The sequence below is a fragment of the Pagrus pagrus genome (genome assembly GCF_965226575.1).
Source record: "Pagrus pagrus genome assembly, chromosome: 3".
NCBI classification, from domain to species: Eukaryota; Metazoa; Chordata; class Actinopteri; order Spariformes; family Sparidae; genus Pagrus; species Pagrus pagrus.
The window spans coordinates 10726456-10749770 of record NC_140187.1 but is presented as its reverse complement, the minus strand read 5'-3'; the positions used below and the strand labels follow the sequence as shown (position 1 = coordinate 10749770).

The following is a 23315-nucleotide window of genomic DNA, read 5'->3' as shown; positions in this document are numbered from 1 at the left end:
TGTCCAAGTATCAAAATGCCCAACCAACAGAGAAATATAAATATCAGCAGAACTGATATGACAACGTGGTTGGCAGCGCCTGTTCAGGCTTGTGAGAGCTGACCAACCAGAATAGACTGGGCTTTTCAGCAGGAGGGGCCTTAAAGAGACAGACACTCAAACAGAGGGTGAATAGAGGTGCTGCAGGAATGGACAATATGAGAAAAATAATCTAGACATCCAAAATAAAAGCATTAAATTCAGCATAATGTTCAATATACAGTATATATATTTTAACAGTTATCAGACCCAGCCCTGGTTACCCAGTACTGCTCCTGTATGTGAAAGGCCTGTATATGAGCACTACAGAACACAATTCAGACATCCAGCTATCTGAATGGTGAAAGGAAAACTAATTTCCTCGTTAATGTGAGCCCACTGATAAGAGAAGAAGAGTGAATATGGTGCTCACTGTTTTCTCCAAAGCATTCAATAAAACCAACCATTAGTGGACGATCATTATCTTGTGGAAGCTCGTGCAGCTTTCTGCCGTAAGCAAGACAGCAGCAGAGGGATCAATCTGTGTCTTCTGAGCTGGAGACGCTCGGCTGTATGCTGTTGTATGTCGCTTTCCACCATAATGTTAGTCTTGGACCCGGTACCCTTCGTGGATAAAATAAATTGTTTCACCGTGGCAGACAGGTGTGTACCTTGGGGAGCTGTAATGAAACCAGAACATCAAAGACGACTTTAATGAGCTGGATTTGGAATGACTTTGAATCCCGCAAGATTTTTTTTTACCACATTTTCAAGCTGAGGAGATGGAAAAAATGTGATTTGGTATATAATCTACCCTGGCAGGAGTTGCAAGAGAGCAAGATTGGTTTTGATATTCCTAGCCACGTTGTAATGAGGTTTCAGGGGCCGGTCCATCACTTCCGACCAGACTGAAGTATTGAACTATCTGATGGATTGCCAGTGAACTTTGTAAACATTCATAATCCAGCCCGTTGTTGCATAATCCCCAGGATGACTCCTAATAACACTGATGATCGCCTGAACTCCTCCACTGACACCACCAAGAGGTTGATTGACTGGAAGGATTGCAATTAAATTCCACATCTTCATATCCTCCCCGGGATGAGCTGTAATAATACTAATGATGCTCTGACTTTTCATTTGATGCCATCATCAGGTGTTCAGCTTCTGTTGATAATCAAAACTGCAAAACTCATAATATTCCCATCAGCCTGATGTGTTTAGAGCTAATTGGCAAATATCAGCATGTTACAACGCTAAACTGAGATACCCGCTAAACATCAGAGCATTTTAGCACGCTGACGTTAGCATTTAGCCTAAAAAGACAGTTTTCACATGAAGAATTCATATAAAACATTTTGTTTTTTGGCAGAATTGAAGACCTCGAGTTACTTGCCAATTATCTTCCAAACAACAGGTACATTTTTCTAACACACAGCCCAAATCTTATTGGTGGTGACGAGTTGTTTGGTTAACTGCATGTGCGTTCGGTTATTGAATGGAGGTTGTTGTGGGACAAGATGTGGTCAGTTGGCAGCGAACCCAGCTGGCGTTAAAGATGGCTTTAATGGACAAACCTGTGGAGACCCAAGAGTCAAACAGAATATACCAAATACTACAACAGCATTTAGATGACTGTATCAATTTGATACTGTGAGAGCACTTCTGAGAATATTAGGCAACATTGGTATTCTCACTAGCTTACCCCTGACAGTGTGTTGAACATTTTTCATCACAAGAATATGATTAATCAGGCAGAAAACATGATGAATGAGTCATAATTACTCCGACAATGAACTGTTTCTCATTAAAGCTGAGAGCGACAGAGATATTACAGATGCATTAACATTTTGATTTAGTTCCATCGGCTGAGAAAGTCTTAAAAAATATTGTTAGCCATTAATATTGTCCCGATTAACTCATGTAACAATCAGTCATCAGATTTGCCATCTTGCCAATTATTAGCTCAGAGCGATGTGCTGAGATTATTAAATATGTTACGAGCCATTGTGTCCATTTGGAAAGAAATTGAGGATTTATTTGAAGTTTGCATTGTAAAGTAAAAGAAAAGTGTTTTTTGGTACAGAAAATCAACATGTTGCCAATCAAAACATCCAAAATATAAAAGTAAATATCTGACTTCTCTCTGTTTTCTTAAATTGTCGACAGTTTTGAACGTTTACTCAAGTATTTTGAGGCATCAGACTTGACTTTACTGAGAATTTCCTGCTGCCTTCATGCTTTTACTCCAGGACGGATTAAGGTAAAGTAAGTACTTCAAAAATACCTCCACCCAAAACCAGGTAAAACATGAAACAACGTCTTACATGTGAATACGTCAGTGATGATTATAATTCAATAATATCACATAAGCTATTCACTAATCATTCTTTACACTGAAGAGATTTACATGTCCCTCCAAGCTTAAAACAAGTTTGGATGTTCCTCTCACGCGTCAGACAGGCAGTTGGTGTTTCTCTCATCTTAAACACACACCAGATGTCTGTGTGTGTTACAGCAGCAGGACAACATGACAGGCATTTACTGTAGGATGTAAAACTATCATCGGCACCATATGGCCACGCTGCTGAAGAGACACAATGACATTTCACACACACACACACACAAACACACACATATGGCACTATGCGGAGGTGAAAGTAACTCGATGCAACAACTCAAATTGCTATAATTAAGTCATTCTGTGGGGGGTACCTGTACTTTTGAAGTCTGTAATTGTACTCGTACTTAAAGTGACTACGACTAAAATAGATTTTGTTGATTCTGGCAGCCCCTTTTGAGTTGTACGAAAGTTGTACAACACCAGCACCTGTTGTTGTAGAGATCTTTGCTAGCGCGTGCTGGCAGCGCGTGCATTTGTTTTGGAAGCGAGTGACAGAGAGACAGCAGGATGGATCGCGATGAGGTAATGTGTTTGTATGTGATTTTATATGTGATAAATGTGATCAGACCCAAGCACAGGCATTTCTAATAACTTTAAAACAAATAGCAGTCTTTTTCGCAGATGGCCTCCTTTGCTGTTACAGGTCATTTATAATCATCAGAGGAATCACCAGACTGTTTCATAAACACTTAAAAGTTCCTCGTAGTCACTTTAAATATGCATTACACCATGAAATCTGCTTAGTTGCTTTTATAGTCATAACTCAGTACTGAGTACAATTTGGCTATCTAGTCACAAACGGCCAATGAAAACCCTGACAGCCAGAAAAAACCCACAAAACTCTGCAACAGGTCCGGAGAGGTGCCCAAGACCACTGAGCAGAACAGAGCAGGAGTTGGGAGTAATTTAGACTGAAGATTTGGAGAAACAGAAACCCCTGCGGTGAGGAAGTAACTCGTACTCTGAGTAGCGTTTGAGAGGAATACTTTGAACACAGACTCGGCATGGACCTGAGCCAGCTTTCTTGACAGATATACCTTCAATTCGCTTCCCTTCATACAAACTTTTTAAATATTCCAAGACTTTCAGAAAGTCTCAAAGGTGTAACAACAATTACTGTATTTCAGCTGTTTTGGATGGTCCGCCCAGGACGACTTTGACCCCTCACAGAGCTTCGGTTGTTATCTTTGGGAAAACTGGCACGTTGTTAATGAAGTGATGTTTTCGGTCTGAATGAAATGTTATTAGTTTATTGCGTGAGATATCCATCATTCAGCTCCTGTTTATGAAAGCACTCTTTCAGAGAAATGTTCACACTTTTGATGTTTTTGTTTGCTTTTCATCTGATATCCACTTTATCGTTTTTGACAGCTTTTTCCGTCCCCTGTGACTGCCGCAGCAGATTCATATATTTTATCACATCAGATTGACTTGAGTAATTTCTTGCAGCAGCAGCCGAGGGGATCTTCTAGGTTTGGATTTTGAGACGATTTGACAAACTGTTTGACACGTTTAAAGGTATGTTTTTGTTATGAATAAGGCATCCATCTGAGAGGCGGCATAGTATCATGAATTATATTCAGTTATGAGACACAGCAGTATTTCTACTTCTTTACATTTACAGAGTTTCCTGCGGGGCTCTGATCTCCTTTCACAGTCCGATGATGGAGTGAAGGACTCCAGCACCCCATGACCCTGAAACAAGATCAAGCATGTAGAAGAGCACGCAAATGTAGATGTTTCTGTCCCTGTGACCCTCTAAGGAAGTATGTGTGTATGTTTGCATGCTGTAATATTAATGTCACCTATAGCATGGTCTAGACCTACTCCAATTGAAAAGTGTCATGAGATGACTTTTGTTATAAATTGACACTACATGAATAGAATTGACTTGACTCTCCAGGCCTGTGACCTTCACCACCGAGGGCCCTCAGAGTTGATGATCGTACATCTCGCTCTGAATCTGTGCATATTTTTAGCTACGCAGACGATGCAACATGTAACGTAACAGTGATAAATCTGCCAACGAGGCTGAGGTGGGGTGGTGCAGGACAAACAACCTGGGTTTTAAACATTGATAAAACCAAAGAAGTGATAATCGACTTCGGGAGGGGTGAGGTGGCCCCACAGGGTTGAAACTTTTAAATTCCTTGGCACCACTTCATGCCATACTTGGAGGTGGAAGGTCAACACAAGCAATATAATTAATAAGGCCAACCAAAGGCTCCACTCGCTGCGCCAGCTCACTTTGCCAAGTTTGGCTTGGCTGGATAAGCGATAATGCACTTCTGCAAAGCTACTGTTGAGTGTTCTCGCCTTCTCAGTCACAGTGTGGTGCGGCAACACGACCGCCCTTGAAAGAGGACAGCTGGAAAGACTTGTACGCACAGCATCTAAGATCACTGGCAGTGATTCTTCCCTCTGTTTCCTTCATTTATGCCACAAGGCATGCAGTAGAGAGTGATCTCAGCCTCTTCCATTTCCTCCCCTCAGGAAAGAGATTCTGGTGTTTTAAGTTTAGGAAATCTCGCCTCAGGAACAGCCCACATCCTGAGGCTGTCCGTTACTTGAACTCGGACACAAAGGCGCTTTTAGCAGCAGGGGCCGGCTAACAAGTAGGTAGCAGCGCAAAGCAACCAGCACTTTGATATGAATACGGCAGCAATATTCACTTAATGACTGAGGCAAATTCCTATCAACTGTGTTCAACTGAGCTGAACTGAGATTTCTTAAATTGTTTTTTTAATTGGATTGTAGTTTGACAGTTGTTGTTTCAGGCCTCTTTTTACTGCATATGTAGCTGGAAAATGTGCTTTTCTTCACTGATTCAGAGCCTCTTTTCATCACTTCACACCAGTCTTGGGAGCTCAAAATTTACCAGAGTCTAATCACATCTATTTGTTTACCCTTCACAGTAAAATCAGTTAACTGTATATCCACCGCTTCACTGAAAGGAGTATTTAATTATCTCTATTTGTGTCAGTTTAACTGTTTTGCTTTCTAAAACAAATCTATTCAGAATTCAAATATCATCTCACACATCAACACTGCTGTCTGATGAGATTTACTGTACTTCACCTGCAGTTAATTGTCTTTTCTGTCCATTGTTCCAACATAAAAAATGAAGCAAGTGAAATGAAATGACATTTTATTGCGATGGAGTTGAGCAGAAACTGAGATGAATCCAGAGTGTTCAGTCGTCTCCCACGTTCTTCCTTTCAGCCCATGATCTGGCAAAGCAAGGACAAATGAGTCACTATGTTATTATCCTCGAGGTTCGCAAACAAAATGCTGCACAGACAGACATGTATTTGTTAGGATGAATGGATGTATGAAGAAGATTATCACGTCCTTCAGATACTGCATATACTATGAAGTTTTTGATTTGGAGTGTTTAATACTGACGCCGTTCATCCAGCTGATGTAGGCAGACACACGGGTGAAGACGGTGGGCCTCTTGTAGGCGTTGCAGCCGGAGGAGGACACAAAGCTGGTCACACCGTGGACAACCCACTGGCCGTTGACACTGCAGTTCAGGGGGCCGCCGGAGTCACCCTGGATTCAGAGAAAACACATCAGAGACAAACCTCAGGGCCAAACATTCATAACCTTTTGGCAGAGTTGAGCGCAAATGTCTTCAAATTCACTTAACTCGTTCCCACTTGCTTCTTGTGTCCCCTTTCTAATCTTAGACAGCCCTGAGCAAGTTTTGAGCAGCGCATAACTTGCCAGACTTTGACACTTTGTGCAGCTTAAGCACTAGCCTGGATCATTGTAACTGACTTATGCCCCTGCTGATGCAGCAAGTAATCCCACATGTGTCCTCCAAGATATCTTCCCTGACAGGAAGGGGTCAGCCCTCAGCTCAGAGGGAGACGTTCAATTTCACTTTGTCGTTGTGGAGTGGGACTCGATTCTGACAAGTTCTTTTCAGTGTTTCCTCCAGTCTGATTACAGCGCACGCAAACATCATTCCTGCTGTGCTAATCGCCGGATGACACTGTGGTTTGGGAGGCAACTGGAGAGAACGAGTTCAAAATCTGAGCAGGGAAGAATCTGCTGCTGAAATGGCTTTAAAATTGGTCATAAATCAGTTTCTAATGTTTTATAGATTTATTCTAAGCCATTACTAAGAACATAATTTCAGTTGCCAGGTTAAGAAAAATCACTCAGGCCGGTCTTTATCCTTTCCATCTTGTTATAATTCAGTTATAAATATGAGTTAGCCATAAAAATGCTTTTTAAGATTTTAATCTTGTTCCAGATCCTCTGCAACTTGTTTTATACTTCTAAATAAGTGGACATACAAGTCCAATCAGTCAACAGCATGATTCACAACCTGGCAACCCAAACATTTTTCTTAAAAATGGCTTAAAACTGCTTTATAAATCATTTCTAAACCATTAATAAAGCAATTAGTGACATTTTTAAACCCTTTATAAGGGTAGAAAGTGGTGTCCTGAGATAGTTGTCAAGCTCCAGGGATGCTGATCCCATAATCTGTTTTACTGGGATCAGTTGAAGGGTAACAACATCTGTGAAAAAAGCTTTTTGTGGCTCCAGAGAGAGCTGCCCAAAGTCTGATAAGCAGTCGGGGCTGAAGACTACGAGTTTGGAAAACGGAAAATAAAATATGGGGTTGTGGAGTCAGAAAGAAATGAGTGTACCGGATCTCTGTAGCCCGGTCCTTATCTCTGCTAGATGATAGAAACTCTTGGCTACATTAGCATAGCATAATAATAACAATACTAATAATAATGGTAATAATCATCATCATACTGTTTGTACTGGAAAAGCAAATACTGTCACAGTCCTAAGTATTACACACCTGAATGTCTCACTGAGTACACGTTGCATTGTGGGTAATGTAGAACCAGGTTTTGACAAGGAAGAATAAATGAAAGATGTAATCTGTGCAATGCTAACCCAGTGGAGCACTCCCAAGCCTTGCAAAAGAAATAGTAAATGTGAGGTCACACACAGACCTCAGACCTCAGAGGCTTACCTGGCAACCTGACTCATTGCCACCGCCAGCACAGACCATGGAGCTCTTCACGGTGCTACCCCACCATCCGTAGCTGGTGCAGGTTTTGTGGTCAACAACAGGCAGGGAGGCCTGCTTCAGCTGGGCAGACAGCTGACCTCCAGCTGGGGACGACAGTAGAAAAACCCATCATACAGCTGTGATACAGCCCATCATAACAGGATCGAATACTACTATCTAAATACTGAACTGGATACTGGGTTTTATCCAGCAAATGTATCATGTCGGACTCACTCTGGGTGCGACCCCATCCAGTGATGTAGCAGGGATTGTTGTTGGGAAGGACCTGGCCTGAGGGAGGCAGGGCACCGAGCTGGACTTGGTTGTTGAGAGAAGCCTCAGAGGAAAGGCGCAGGAGAGCAATGTCCCACCTGAGGGTCAGACCAACAAGTCAGTGAGTAATAAAGCTTTTCCCTGTATTCATAAAAACTCACAATGGTTTTGTTTGAGGGTTGTCTGCTGTTTGTCTTTCATATGTTCATATCTATATTATGTTCAGGGCTCCAGCTACCAATTATTTTCATGCAATCTGCTGAATATCTTCACAATTCATCTATTAAATACCTGTCAATCAAAAATTTCTACTTTCCAAGGTGATGTTTTCGGATGTATTTGCCTTTTCTGAATTTCTGACACTCCAAAATCAAAACACTATTTCAGAGCAACAGAGCAAAGCAGCAAACATTCACCTTTGCAGATTAATTAATCTGTCTCAGATCTATTTAATATGTTAATTTTGTCAATATTAATAGTAGTGCTATATAAATATATAATGCACAATATAAACTGAACAGCTGAAGTTCATCAAACGTGAAACTTTTGACATTTTTCATTACTTTCATATGTTTATATGTTCTATTTTTATAATCGAATATTGGCAAAGATATATATTTTGTTTGCCAGGATTTGTTATTTTTGAATGCAGATTTGGGTCAAACCACGAGCAGTAGCCACTCACCCTCCGGCGACGTTGTTGGAGTTCCAGTTGGGGTGGATGTAGACGGCGCTCACGCTCATGTACTGCTCTTTGCCCTCGTGGGAGTTGATGTTGTGATCTCCAAGAACAACACGCCAAGTCCTGGAACTGTGGACGCACAAAACATGAAGATTTTCATTCTTCCGCTCACCCGTATGCTGTCTGGCACTAGTACTCTCTAGTGACCCAAGGATACATGTTGATAATTAATATTTAACATTTTGGAAATGTATATATTTCTAGGGGGAGTTATAGATTTTGTTTAAGAGTTCATTTTGGGTTGGAACAAAAGCTCCCAGTCAAATTTAAATCTAAAATATCATGGCTTTAATACGTTTATGTAAATGTTCAGCTCTGTCAGAGAACATCTCCTGCTGCTTCATCCATACCTCCATTAGTTTTGAGCTCAGCAGCTATTCGCTGATTAGTTAAACTCTCACCTGTCCACACAGTGAGCAGCCGTCATGACCCATCCTCTCCTGATCAGGGTTCCTCCACAGGTGTGGTAGAAGTTGCTGCCAGATCTGTACTGAAGAGAGATCTGATAAAAAAACAACAGAGTGTTAAAATTCAAGAAACTGAACCGTTCACATTTGTGCCAAATGCTTCTTGGCAGCAGTCCCGGCACTGAAAGGTGCTTAAAGGCATCACGAGCACACTTGGGGAGGTTAATAAATGAAAGAATAGCTTCGTGAGCTATCAGTTACTTGCACTGAAAGAAGCAAAACTGCCCTACAAAGAAATCTCATTTGATTGAAGCAACATTATGTGACTTTTTCACCTTAAAATAACAAGCTTCAAAATCAGTTTGATGCTACAGTGTCTTTTAATAGGGTGAATGGTGTCTGTCTCAGTCACTTCGCCCCCCTATCACTTGTTACAGAGCTGGGGTTTGTGTTTGCGACAGTGGTGTTGCAGTCAGAAACTGTGGGGGGCGCCAAGTCACATAAAATGCCAATTTCAACATATTTCAGCCAGAAACTTGAGTCTAGGTGGAAGTACTGCCTCTAGCAGGATGGCTCAGTGAGCCAGGTAACTTCTAAAATAGCAACAACTTCTCTGAACATTTGTTCAGTTCAGTAACAACAATCAAAACTCAAGACGAACTGACACCTAATGTTCAAGTTCCCCTTCCCTTGATTGATGAAACTGATGGAAGTTTCAATAGGTCACAAAAAATAGTCACTTAACTTTGTGAATCACTATGCAGATATGAATGTAGCTGAATTAGCCACAAAATCCTGCAAAATGTAGTAAAACTACTGCGGTTCAATACTCCCCAACACTGATTAAATGCACCTTTTGAACTTTGGTTGTATGTATAAATTTACTTACTCACGTACTTCAGTGAAGCTCATACTTACAATTTTGAGGCACCTTACTGAAGTATTTCTAATTTACTTTAAAATTTTATGTTCTCGGCAAATCTAGCACTTTTTAATTGTTACTACAGTTATTTAACAGCTAAAGATAATAGTAACTTGGATCTTACAAACAACACATAGGACCAAATAAACAAAACTATGGTGCACAAGATAATAACATGTAATATAATAGGGTAAGTATGTATAAGGGTAAAAAAATACATCTTCAGGATCAAGGGGGACATTCTGCACAATGAGCTCTATTGATTTTAAGTACTTTTTGTTAGTGATACTGAACTAAACTTTAATTTGCAATGCAGGACTTTTATTGTGGTATTGCCATTTTTACTTAAGTAAAGGATCACAGCACCGCTTTCACCACAATTTCCACCAAAGTTGAAAAAAGCCTACTGTACCTGCCAAGGCCAGGAGTTAGGCCTGGCCACCTCGCCTCCCACAACTCTCTCCTCAACGCTGTCATCCTCCAGGTACCTGGGCTGGGGCTCCAGCTCAGCCAGCACTGAGCAAAGCAGAGTCAGGCATCAGATACAGTATGCAGCTGTGCTAGGAGTTGTGTTTGTGTGCAAAAAGTCGAAGCAGAGGAAGAATGAGAGAGTTCTTACCCAGGGCTGCGAGAGAGGTCAACACTAGAAACCTGAGCATGTCTGCAGTCTTCCTGAAACTTTCTGCAGCAGAGACTTCTGACCACTACTGTTTTATAGCCTGGGGGCCCTCTCGGCTGATAACAGCACATGTCCAGCTGTGCCCGTCTCACAGTTATCACTCCAGTGGGCACAGGGGGCGATTCATACATGGAAGAGCTGACTTAGCAACTTTAGCATTTTTTTCCACCACTTGTATATGCAACTACAGTCAGGTATGAGATTGTCCTACACTGCAGGTTTCATTTTTATCCTCTACTAATTGTGTTGTAGAAAAGCAATTCTTGAAAGAAGATACAGTGTGTACACAGGAAATGCTTTTTTTTTATATGTTTAAACCAAATGTTACACGCTCTTCCTAATGTCTAAAGGAACACAGGTAGTAACATAACAAGCCTGCCCAAGACTTTTGCAAAAACAGGAACAAAAACAACAAGAAAAGGCTGCTGAAACTCCTTAAGTGCAACAGTGAATTACACTGATATTGGAAGTTGATAGCCTTCACTGGCGATCAAATGAAACTCAGGTGTGGGTGACCCGGGCACTCCTGAAACACAGAGAGACAGCTCCCTTCCAAAGAGAGGCCAGAGAAAGTCAGTGGATGTAACAGCCCACTCACACTAAATGGCTTGCAACTGTATCATTATCTGCTCAAACTGGGCCTCGGTTACCAGCTTCAGAGACAACCTAACTTGTCCAAAGTAGAGCAGGGGTCGACACAGCTCACACACACACACTGACATTTTCTGCAAGTGCCTCCTGCAGATAAAACCCATCTTCAGATGCATTTTATCGTTCACAGTCAGTGAAAAGGACTCTGTTCTCTTTCCAGCTTTCTGGATAGCCAAATGGGTGGTGATCAACTGCTACAGTAGAATTAGTCAGAGAGGAAATTATTTTTATACGCAATGATGTGGTACTCCAGTACTCCAAGCACAATTATCTCCACTGTCTCTGAGTGTGATTAAGCATGTCGTCGAATAGAAGACCATGTGTGATTTTAATTTGCCTGAAAGTGCACTTTCACACTAGCTGACGTGGCTGGAAACATAAATCACCTTATCCGTTGCTTCACATAGAATATAAGTGTATGTAGGTTAGTCCACCTCTGCAGTATGTACGGTGCTGAAGGGCCACAGACTCATAACCCCACTAAAAAAGCAAAATACGAACTATAAAACCCGATTCTTCAATCGGCACTCATCCTGTCATGCCTGTATCTTTGAAGGTTACAGACGGGGGGACAGCTTCGTTCCGCCTCTGATCCGCCAGTGGAGTTAGTAACAGAGCCGGCAGCACGGTACAGGGGTGTGAAGTGAAGGGGGTGAAGTGAACATAAACAGACACACATCCTCCAAGAGGGCTGTTGCTCGCAAGCTTGCGACTAATGTATAATAAAATATTCTGGCTGTTCGAGGCAAAATAACCCACGATCAAACCTGCGAATAAAAAATTTGCTCGCTTTCTGTGTGAGCACAGCATTTGCCTCGCTATGTAGCCTTAGCTAGCTTGGCAGCTTGGAGGTTAATGGGCATGTTTCAGTAACAAGGCTTCATTCAGTTCATCTAAGCTCCACCTCTTTGCCCATTTTTGGATTAGTCTGGAGTCACAAGATGGTGACAGCTGGAGCCATCCATATTGACCTTCACAGTGGCTCTTTAGAAACCTATTGGTGAGTCCATGTCCATGTTTTGTACAGCCTATGGTCTCACTTCACTTGTCACTGGTTAACTAGCTCACTGAGATGGACAAGAAAAGACAGGCGTTCAATTGTAGCTATGATTTTTAGCTTTGGTCTTAAGGGAGAGGATTTCCCAAATCAGTACAGGATCTAGGAACTTTAAAGCTAACAGGCTGAGACCAGTGTTAGCTTCTCCAACAGATACAACAGAATTTCAATCATAATGTTTCAGGGCATCTTCACTGCAATTGCCGTACAGACCTGACCACAGTGGCGCTGACGTTTTTGGCACTTACTTTGAATTTTGGACAGGGCCATCCTATGTTCAGAAATTCCTTAAATTTTTATCCTAAAATAAGATTAAGAAATATGTAGAGAGCAGGTTATGTAATGAGATTATGATGGGTGTTACAAGTAAAGATTAAAATCAGTGTTTAAAGCTTACAGTAACAACCCTGAGGATACAGTACACTATTCCACTTCAAGCCTTTGATAAGCAGCATTTTAATGAGGGTGTTATGTGGAGGTATTACTATAACTCTGTGTGTCCCAGTGTGAGAGGTGTACAGTAAAAAGGGCTGCTGCAGGACTTGTTCTGAGGGAGGTGGACAAATGGTTTTGACATATAGTTGCTCAGGTATCAGTGAGCAAATTTCATCATAATTTCAACTACAAGAAATAAGGATACATGTTTCTTTCCAATTACAAACATATATATAAAATTCTAATATGGAATTGGGAGCTTTGTTTCAGGTAACAGAAACCATACTGTGCTTTATTTTATCAGCAGTGTGCCAGCCCGACTGACGATCAAGGATGTAGACATGATCTGTGCTGCTGTTCTGTGCTGTTCTGCTATTCAGGCCGCACATAGCAACTACACCGCTGAGCAACGCTTTGACGACTCATCTATGGCATGCTGCATGATCTGCGTTCTGTTATCTGCCCCTCTCTAACAAGACCTCAGCAGGTTAGCAGTGCAGACATGACTTTTACAAGGTTTTTTCCGTGCACCCGCAGACTGCTGTCACACAATGTAACATACTGTCTGTCATATCAGTGTGTATCTACCAGAAAGAAATTCAGCTGATTTAAAGATGTCGAGCTCATGGTTTGACATGTCTCGTCGAAGGTTAGATAGGAAGACGGCCCCTCTGGTGCAGTCATAACAACCTGGAGCTGAGCGCACTCAAAATCGTGGAGGTGATGGTGAACTTCAGAAAGAGCCATCCATCACCATTCTCAGCGAAACTTCAGGTTTTTGGAATTGACAATCTCACAGCATCTAAAATGTGCATCCAACACCATCATCTAATCCATCACCAAGAAGGGCCCAGCAGAGGATCTGCCTCTTGCGCCAGCTCAGGAAGTTCAACCTGCCTCGGGAGCTTCTGATCCAGTTCTACCCTGCAATAATCCAGTCTGTGCACATCCATCACTGTCTGGTTTGGATCGACTACTGAACAAGACAGGGGAAGACTGCAACCGACATCAGGACTGCAGAAAAAAATCATTGGTGCCAGCCTGCCCTCCATTTGGGACTTATATGTGTACGTATGTCCAGAGTCAGGAAACTGTCATCAAATATCAATGCAGATCCATCACACGCTGGAAACAACCTGTTTCAACTTCTCTTCCCCAGACCACAGAGCTCTATAGGCCAAACAGCCAGGCACAAGATGTCTGCAGGCTGCACATACTGTAGATATACATGTGCACATTCATACACTGTACATAATCACTCTCTGCATATATATCCAATCAATATTCCTTGTATTTTCTCACATGCTTGTAATCCTGTCTATTCTTAACCTTTATTTGTTCAGCTGCGTTGTCCTTGTTCGACGCTGTTGCAGTCAAATTAATTCAAATTCCTCGTACACATACTTGGCACAAAAAACTGATGCTGATCTGATTCTGATGTCGGTGCAGTAAATATGAACCCGGAGCCAGCAGCTGGTTAGCTTAACTTCGCGTAGAGACTGAAACCAGGAGGGACGCAGCAAGCCTGACAGCTCTATCCAAGAAATACAAAATCGACCTACAAGCACCTCTAAAGCTCACAAATTAACATGTTATATCACGTTTGTATAATCTGTACAAATGAAATAAAAAACACAATTTGCTGTTTGTCTGAGAACTGCTCCTGGCCAATAAATATTCCTGTGCACAACCCCCATGAGAAAAGGAAATAGGGTTTTTTTTGTTTTTTATGCATGTGAGGGTTAGTTACTTTGCATAGCTACTTTGATTAAGTTTAACTGCAATTATGGCACTGTGGTAAACACAAGGGTGTAACTCTAGTATGTAGAGCACATCATAGTGTGACATTTCTTTATTTTACCTTTCAAGCTTCTTGAGACATCTGTCAAAGCAATCCTATATTTTTAAAAGTATAGTTTTGAGGATATAACTCAGACATCGACATAAGTAATGGCTATAACCTTCCCTTAGGCCCTACTTCAAACTCCTTTAAAGAAGATAGCCGAGTGTTTCAAGGTCGAAATGAAACATTTAATAAAATAAGCTTGCAACCTTCACTCACATTTAGAATATTTTACATCAAAAGGTGTGGGAAGCAGGAGTCTTGAGAAAAGCAGTGCTTTGCTCAAGGAGAACCGGCTTAAAGGATATAAGGGACACCGAGTTCATTTTCAGCCATTCATCTGTCTGAGATTTTGATGCACAGCTGCAACATATGTGCTGTTCCCGCTATCAGCAGACTTATCATGCATCTAATGCACTCTCCACTAGTGCCTCAGTGCTCACTGCAGCCATTTCTTTCTAAAATGTCACTAAACCCCCAGAGAAGCAACAGAAAGGGTAACACAGACCATCTGTTTATTTAAGACCATTCTGTCAGATGTTATCTGACCGATTTCTGGTGGGAGCAAAAAGAGGAACAAGAGTTAATTTAAAAAATAACAGGAAAAAATACGAAAGGAAAGGCCAACCAAAAGACTAAAGGCTGCAAAATGAATGTCAGCATTTTACTCAGGGCTGCTGGCTGTCAAATTCAGAATCAGATCAAATTTGCATTATTTCTAAAAAAAAAACAAAAAAAAACAAACAAACAAAAAAACAAAAGTGTATCCTTGTGTCTCTGGTACAGCCCCTCTGGTAGTGCACCGTCTGCCTGTCTGTGGTGTATTTGTCCCATTTCTGTCACAGACTTTACTTGCTGAGTGCTGACAATGCTCTCATGCTGCTCTGAATGGGAAAATGGCAAATGTGACGTTTTAGGAAGCCTGATGATGAGACGGTGGCGTGTCAGGTGTGCATCTGAATTTCAGATGGAGAACAAGCACAATTCAGAGTAGCTTATGTTGCAAAAATCATCACAATTTTTAAAAGATGACATTTAGGGAAATATGCCTATTGGCTTTTCTTGCTGAAAATAGACCAAATTCACATGGCGGCCATTTTCCTCTGACGTCACACTCAGGGTGGGAAGCTTGAATGCTGGTGCAAAGTGTGAAAGTGGTCTGAATGTCAGGCTATAGGCCGAGAGCAGGTCAGATTATCTTACCATGAAGAGTGGAAAAGGCCAGCATGCTTCTATTGTAGCACTTTATATCTCATTATATATATCACCTTGTTTAATCCCCTCAAAATCTTCAGTATGAAAACGATAAAATGGCAGATTCCGACAGAACTGGGCAAGATGTTGCCCCCATTTCCAGCTAAATTTACTGGACAGATATCAGAGCTTGCCCATCTACTCCTACAAACACAATCAAAATCGAAAGGCTGAGTTGACGTGTAACGATCTTAAAAACAGATCTGGTGCATGCAGAGATGCCCCACATACCTTGGTTTCATCTCCTACCTTTTTTTTTTTCGCGACATTTTATATTACATGTTCTTTCTGTCTGCTTAATACTTGCCAAGGCCATGAGCAGTGATAAGGCACCTCTTCAGCTCCAACAACTCTTCCTGCAGTGCTGCTCCACATGTCGCTGGACTGAAGCCCTAACTCAGCCAGCGCAGAGGAAACTTATTAAAAACACACTTCAAAAATGGTTTTCCCCTTGTGGCACTTTTTATCTGCAATATTTTCTCCATTTTTCTCCATTTGCATTTTTTCCACAGTGGATTATTTACAGTGCAGCCTTGGTATTTATCACCTGTGGCAGTGAGAGTGAAACAGCAGAAACAGGTGAATGTCTGAAGCATCTCGACATTTCTCAAAGCACATCTTGTTCATTAAACCCCGAGTTGACCTTCACTGGATGTGGACTCACTGCTGAGCTTCTCAGTGGTCAGAAAAGGCACCTGCGGTCCTTCTCAGACTTTTATCACAGTTTGTGATAGTGTGTGACTGCGTGTTGCCACATCACACTGGATTTACTGAAACATACTTAAAGTAGTTGTATGCAACATGAATAAATTCATGAATTGGTGCTTTTGGGTGTGGGTAGGAAGATAGCAAAAGAAATGTCTGATGAGGAATTTGTCGTACTCAAAGTTTAATTATGTTTATTCTCCATCGAATGAGACCGGACAAATGTGGAAGTACAGCGGATGAAATCATGGTTGAATGCGGTCTCTGTGTCCTTATGCTGCACCATGGAAGATCGTCTGTTTACACTATGATCTGGAAGAAAGAAGAAGCAAGTTAAGATTGAACATCATGTGTTACATATGATGTTCAATCTCAATTAATTTTTCTATATGGATGAGAAGTTATTTTAGAGCTTATTCTGAAGCTTATAGATAAACATATCCCTAATACTGACCGAGTTCATCCACTCAATGTAGGCAGAGACGCGGGTGAAGACGGTGGGCTTCTTGGGAACATTACATCCAAAAGCAGACACAAAGCTGGCAATACCATGGATGTAGTATTTCCCACCAACAAGGCAGTTCAGAGGGCCGCCAGAGTCACCCTGAGAGGAGATTAAATAGAGCATCTTCAGTATTGTAATCTTAATGATTCAGTTCATTCATGATTCAACAAAGCACACAGTAGAGTCGTAATTACTGACGCCTAGATGGTTCGTTAAACTGAACAGAGAAGTCACCAATGGGATGTTTGGAAAAGAGCAGGCGCTTTCAAAATATACTTGGCAAATGATCGAAGGAGCTTTGCGTCTGTCACCGTGCATCACAGGCCGACTTCAACCAGTAGAGCCAGTTGGTAAATCAAAGAGGGAAGCCATCAGTGCTGTTCTTTGCTCTTGTTTCAGTGAAATATACTCTCCAGTTCTCCTATAACAGATGCTACAGCTGAATCTACACTAACATCTTCATCTTCACAATATTACTTGCTTTCCAGAAAAACATCCTGTTGTTTCTCTCGCTGGTGGTCGCACCTAAACCATGCCCATACCTGTCGGTAGTTCCTCCGAAGCACATAGCCACAAGGACATAGCTTGAAGACTGGCAATGTTTGCACGAACAAGTGATCTCATGAATCTATTTCACTGGCATACAAATAATAAAGTGAATAAATTACTACTGACAAGGTACAGAATAATATTACGACTATTAAGATACTGTGTGTGCAACTTTTCTAAATTTCTGATCATGCACCAGGAGACTCACATTGCATCCAGCCTCTGTACCACCGCCACCACACACCATGGCGGTCTTGACAGTGCTGCCCCACCAGTCACTGCTGGAGCAGGTCTCGTGGTCAACCACAGGAAGGAAGGCCTGCTTCAGCTGGGCAGACAGGTAGCCACCAGCTAGACAGGCAAAAGGTAAGATACAGTGAGCTTTACAGAAAAGTCCAAGCATTTAAACCAACCGATGGGTACTCAGAGGGATCATGCCATTGACTGACTGGAAGTACTTCCCCATCCAGTGATGTAGCAGAGGTTGTTGTGGGGCAGGATCTGGCCAGAGGGAGGCAGAGAGCCCAGCTGGACATAGGAGTTCAGAGTGGCCTCAGAGGCCAACTGCAGCAGGGCGATGTCGTACCTGAGGTGGAGATCCATGTATCAAACAGGAGGAACCCAAAACAACTTGGTAAAGATACTTCACTCCTGGAGAGGACATTTTGTCTGTGAGTTGGATGAACTACCACTTCCCCAAGGCAGCTCAGAACATATAGGTTTGCCCAAGGATATTTTCAACATGGGAGAGATCAGAGAAATGCATGCCATTCAAATCATTGTAACTTACTTATATAAAATAAGTTTAACAGATGCATCAGATACTTTTATTTAACCAGGTTAGTCCCATTTAGATCACTCATCTCTTTTACAAGGGACACCTGGCCAAGAATGGCAGCAACGTAGAGTTACAACAGCAAATTAACAGATGTAGATTGTACATCTGTAGATTGTTCTCTGCAGTGGGTGTCGAATACCTGAAAGCTTTCTTTCCTAATTCTCTTTGGACGTTGGAAACAACAAATGGCAAAATGGCAAGAGAATAAAGACCGTGATTTCCATAGTTCAAGTTTAAAAGAGAAGATTAGCATCTCTTTAAAAATCAGCAGAAAACGTGGGTTGGAGATGCTTAAAAATATATGAATATATGAAAAAAATGTTTTCCTCACCCATCAGCCAACTTCTTCCACTGAGGATGGATGTGAACTTTGCTGACACCAATGATCTGCTCTCTGCCGCTAAAGCTGTTGAGGTCATGCTCACCGAGAACGACATGATAATCTCTGGGGCTGAAGCAAAGATAAACATGAAATTCTTAATCAATGATGTTGATGTAGCGCTGAGTCAAATGAATCATTGTCAGTGTAGCCTCAGGGATTCTTATTACAGTAAACTGATGTAAAAAAGAAAAGACCACAACATGCCATTAAATGACTTGTCTCTGCTTTGATTTCTTTATCTGGAGACTTTTCTGCCATTCAATTCAAATAAATGAATCTACTTGGTATGAGACAGTTATAAGTGAGGCTGCCACTGAAATAATACCATGATATTGTGACAGGAGTGGGCTATGGATAGTCAAGTCAAAATACTAAGAAAATGGTTACCTTGCGAGGCAGCTGGACTCACATGATCATGCGATCTCGCAAATCCATCTTGCCAGGCTTCAAGTGAGAGAAGCGAATGTTTTAAACAACAATGGCGACTCTTCAGGAGGTTATAGCACTGATGCTGCTAGAGCATCTGTTTTATCAGAACAGTTGTGTGTTTCTTCATTGAAAGCAGAGAAAAGAATTACCTTTCTCAATGTAAAAGATGTTTCCTCTCTTTTTGTCCAATAAAAGCTAAAAACAACTCACAAAAAAAAACCAGAAAGATAATCAAGCAATGCCCACAAGTACACCTAAAACATAAACAGCCAAAGAATACTGAGTCTGTGCTCTAGTTGATGATTGTATTACTCTTCCACACAGTGAGCCGCTGTCATCACCCAGCCTCTCGCAATCAGGGTTCCTCCGCATATGTGAAAAACATAGTCCAACACGCTGTACTGAAGAGTGACCTAAGGGGGGGAAACAGACCAGATTACTAATTAAAATTACTAAACTAAATTAAGGAATCTGATACTAGACAGTCTTGAAACAGTGCATGTATTTTTTGATTTTGTGTTAAAATAGATTACCTGCCAGGGCCAGGAGTTGGGTCTGGCCACCTCACCTCCCACGACCCTTTCCAAGCTGTCTTCCAGGTACCTGGGCTGGGGCACCGGCTCAGCCAGCACTGGTTGAAAACACAACATACATTAAAACATAACTTCTTGGGAACATACACTCATTCCCAGGAGCTGCACGATATAACTTGCTTTCCATCTAAAGAGGGAGTAAATGAGAAATGAGGGCAGCGAGAGTGTACTGGTGCAGAGTAGTTGTGTTGAATAAACTAAACATTAGTGACTAAATGGATGACAGAGAGAGTGACAGACCTTTGGAGAGTAAGAATACAATGAGACAGAAGAGATCAATAATAAATGGTTATACAGCATTATGTGTGCTGTTATTTTCTTACCTAAGGCAGCGAGACTTGTCAACACCAGAAACCTGAGCATGTTCAGTATGTTTGCAAATGCTTCCCTCCTTCTTTTATACCTCAACTCAACATTTGCTGGTGTGGAAAAATGTGGCTGGTGCAAAAGCCAAGTGTGCACCTGTGGTCCGTCTCACAAAGTGTTATCAGCCCTGCTTTGACCAGTAGAGGGTATTTACAGTATGTATTTATTGTATTTGATACAGTCCACCACATCTACTTTGGGCAAGTTTGTGCTGGTATACTCTTTGCTTAAAAACATATACTGTATATTTCTTTCAAGTTTCGAGTCCATCACGACATAATCATTTATGAAATAATAAAGCGTTTGTTCAACCAAGAAAAACCTTGTGTTTTCATTCATTTCATTGTAAATGCCAAATGCGTGCCAAACCGTCCCCATTTCAAAACTGAAACACCTCGTTTGTAGTAATCTGTTAAAGGTGCAATGTGTAAGAATTGGCCACCTCAAATTCGAATTCATACTCATATCACCAGAGTTACCGCTAACTGCTGCTCACTGTAACAGCCATTAGCTAGTTAGCTCCGTTAGCCGTGCAACTAGCGTTCCTATTAGCTGACTCTGCATAGACTGGTAGCTCTGAGAACCAGGGGGAGTGTTTGTGCTGTTTAAACCACAAGCATAGGAGCAGGAGCAGTGGGGGGAATGCTGGCAAGATGCGGCACCAGAATGGGCACCAGGACTGAAGCCAGGCGAGTGGGCAACAGAACCAGGCTCAGCAGCCTCTCAGTGCAGTCAGCCAGCCTGACGACAGGGAAGTGCCGAGGTGATTTAGGCTACAGCGGCTAAAGTGCCGTGAGTCAAAACGGGTGGTTCAGTGGATATTCTCGCGTCACAATACATGGCTGCCTTTGAAATAACATCAAAGCTGTTAATTTTGACATTCTGCTGGGAGTTTTCATTTTTTGTTTTTTTTTACATTTTAAGCTATGATTCTTACATACAACACCTTCAAAACAGTCTTTAGTACAGTTTATTCAGAACAATGGATACAAGTTCTGAGTTAAGGATAGTGTGGAGTCTATGTGCAGAGAGGCCAAGGCCAAAACAGTCTTTATTAAAAATGGCCCTTACATTAAATAAACCAGCCTGAAGGTACAGCTGAGAATTAATCATTTAAACAAAACAATTCGGCACAACAAACAATTTGACCTGCATGGTGAGTTTAAGCAGTTGTGTAGGCTATATTCCCTTGGGGCTGTATTGAAGAAGACGAGCACAGTAACTTCTGGAATCACTTTGAATTAAGTCGAGGTACTTAGCTGGTAGGAGAGGTGAAATATGCTTCACCTCCTCCCCTCCATAGATACCACCTCCTCTCTTGTCTCTCTCTCTCCCTTGACTCCATTGATGCCTGTTGCTGGTCTTTCTCGTGCTCAACGGAGGAGAAAACTAACCCCAGAAAAGAGCCCACAACTCTGAAAAAGAGCGCTAATCACCTCCCTCCTTTCCCGAGTGGAGAGGTGTTGAATCCATCTTGTCAGTGTACCACACACAAACAAACACACACATCAACCTGTGACGTGGAAACATTTCAGACACTGAAAGCAGCCTATAGACTTACAAACAAACTGTTAATTCATCCAGCAACCTTTTTATAAATCTTTATTTATATATATATATATATATATATATATATATATATATATATATGATTAATAAGATAATATGATAATGTTGAACAATGTATTACAATTACAGCACAGTAATAACATGGGAATAGCTGATGATATTTTGATTTCAGTCCTGTCAACATGTTAACTGTGTAATCAGAATAACAAAAATGTCAGCAAGATGAAGTCAAATAAGATTAATTTCAATCGTGTAGTCAGAGTCAATCTCTCTGGTCCAGAAGTAGCTGTTTTATGTTTGCATTTTTATTAACATTTTACATTAATTATTTAATCAGGAATCAGGATTTTCCAAAGGCACAAATGAATCAAGTACAAGTAAATTAACTTCTCTCATGTTGACTTAGTTAATCACTCTCAATGGTCTGGGAGTTCATTTAGATTTTGAAGCAGTCCTTGCAAGTGAGAGAAGCATCGTCAAGGAGGCAGTTTTCTTCAGCACAGCTCGTACAAGTCACATGTAAACCAGTCCTCATCTGTTTTGGGATCTTCTCTATCCAGATGGGGCTTCTGGCAGTCACTGCATTTTGTTTTGTCTTGAGTGACATTGTCCACCTTTCCTTTTTTTTTGCTTTTAGGACCCCATTTTCTATTGCTTTTCCTTTTCCAGGAAATGCTCTTGCCTGGTCAATAACAGCAGCTTGGCATGCTGCCTCATTGTCGTCCTCCCTACCGTTATCAGATTGTCGATTTTGACCTTTGACCAGTTTTTGTGGCTGAAACATCTTCCAGTTGCATCTCTGCAGGCTGTGGTCCACTTGCGATTGTCACCAGGGTATCCATACTTTGATTATATTAATGTTTTACAGCGTAACTACAGCACAATATGTTCAATTACTTTACCTGAACGATGCAGTCCCACATTAGTTTAGTGTTTTTCACTTCATTATGATCCAGTAGTACAGGTCTGATTTAAATTCCATTAACGGCCTTATTGTGAAGAAACAGAGTGCTATATGCAGCTGAACTTGCCATGTGTGACTTCTTGTAAAGACAGAGAAGAAATTCAATCTCAGAAAAAGTATACAGCCACAAATTAACATTATTCTACATATTATCCAGGAGAATTATAGTAAGTATACTGTAGTATAGTGAACATGTGCCTTTACATGAACAATTCATTTTCAGGGATTTTCATTTTCAGCACCTTTCTGTTTTATCAGTTTTTAAGAAAGTAAATGTACATTTTTCAGCAGTAGATTATTTACATTGCAGCCTTGGTATGTATCACCTGTGGCAGTGAGTGTGGTGAACAGCAGAAACAGGTGAATGTCTGAAGCATCTCGGTATTTCTAAAAGCACGTCTCGTTCTTTAAACCCTGAGCTGACCTTCACCGGATGTGGACCCACTGCTGAGCTTCTCAGTGGTCAGAAAGGCACCTGCAGTCCTTCTCAGACTTTTATCACAGTTTGTGATAGTGTGTGACGGCGTGTTGCCACATCACACTGAATTTACTGGAACATTGAATGAATCGTCTTGAAGAGCAAGTGAAACAAAATCTGAATCAGTATGTTTGATGTGGGGAGGACAGTAAAAGACATACAGCCTTCATAATGACATACAGAACTGTGTTTGCACATTAGTCATCAC

At 41.4% G+C, this 23315-nt stretch overlaps 2 protein-coding genes across 2 annotated transcripts; both read right to left on the bottom strand.

Annotated features, from left to right (window-relative positions):
* Positions 1 to 5562: 5562 nt before the first annotated feature.
* LOC311254244 (elastase-1-like) lies at positions 5563 to 10504 on the bottom strand. The gene is made up of 8 exons (XM_084347884.1): positions 10430 to 10504; positions 10223 to 10326; positions 8883 to 8983; positions 8425 to 8550; positions 7701 to 7837; positions 7428 to 7570; positions 5828 to 5977; positions 5563 to 5652 (listed from the first exon to the last, which is right to left on the bottom strand). Exons 1-8 carry the CDS (start codon positions 10467 to 10469, stop codon positions 5641 to 5643), a joined length of 813 nt encoding a protein of 270 aa, XP_084204010.1. The 5' UTR covers positions 10470 to 10504; the 3' UTR covers positions 5563 to 5640.
* Positions 10505 to 16649: 6145 nt separating this feature from the next.
* LOC311254247 (elastase-1-like) lies at positions 16650 to 20093 on the bottom strand (the record flags this gene model as incomplete). Its single annotated transcript, XM_084347887.1, has 8 exons — positions 16650 to 16746; positions 16889 to 17038; positions 17697 to 17839; positions 17938 to 18074; positions 18658 to 18777; positions 19450 to 19550; positions 19671 to 19768; positions 20054 to 20093. 8 exons carry the CDS (start codon positions 20091 to 20093, stop codon positions 16735 to 16737), a joined length of 801 nt encoding a protein of 266 aa, XP_084204013.1. The 3' UTR covers positions 16650 to 16734.
* Between the last annotated feature and the right edge of the window lie 3222 nt (positions 20094 to 23315).

Bases quoted from the DNA above. Each gene is read 5' to 3' on its own strand.
- LOC311254244 (XM_084347884.1), bottom strand. From the start codon at position 10,469: ATGCTCAGGTTTCTAGTGTTGACCTCTCTCGCAGCCCTGG. The intron at 8,551-8,882 runs GTGAGAGTTTAA...GTGCGTCCACAG, and splicing joins GCTGCTCACTGTGTGGACAG to TTCCAGGACTTGGCGTGTTG. The intron at 7,571-7,700 runs GTGAGTCCGACA...TGTCGTCCCCAG, and splicing joins TGGATGGGGTCGCACCCAGA to CTGGAGGTCAGCTGTCTGCC.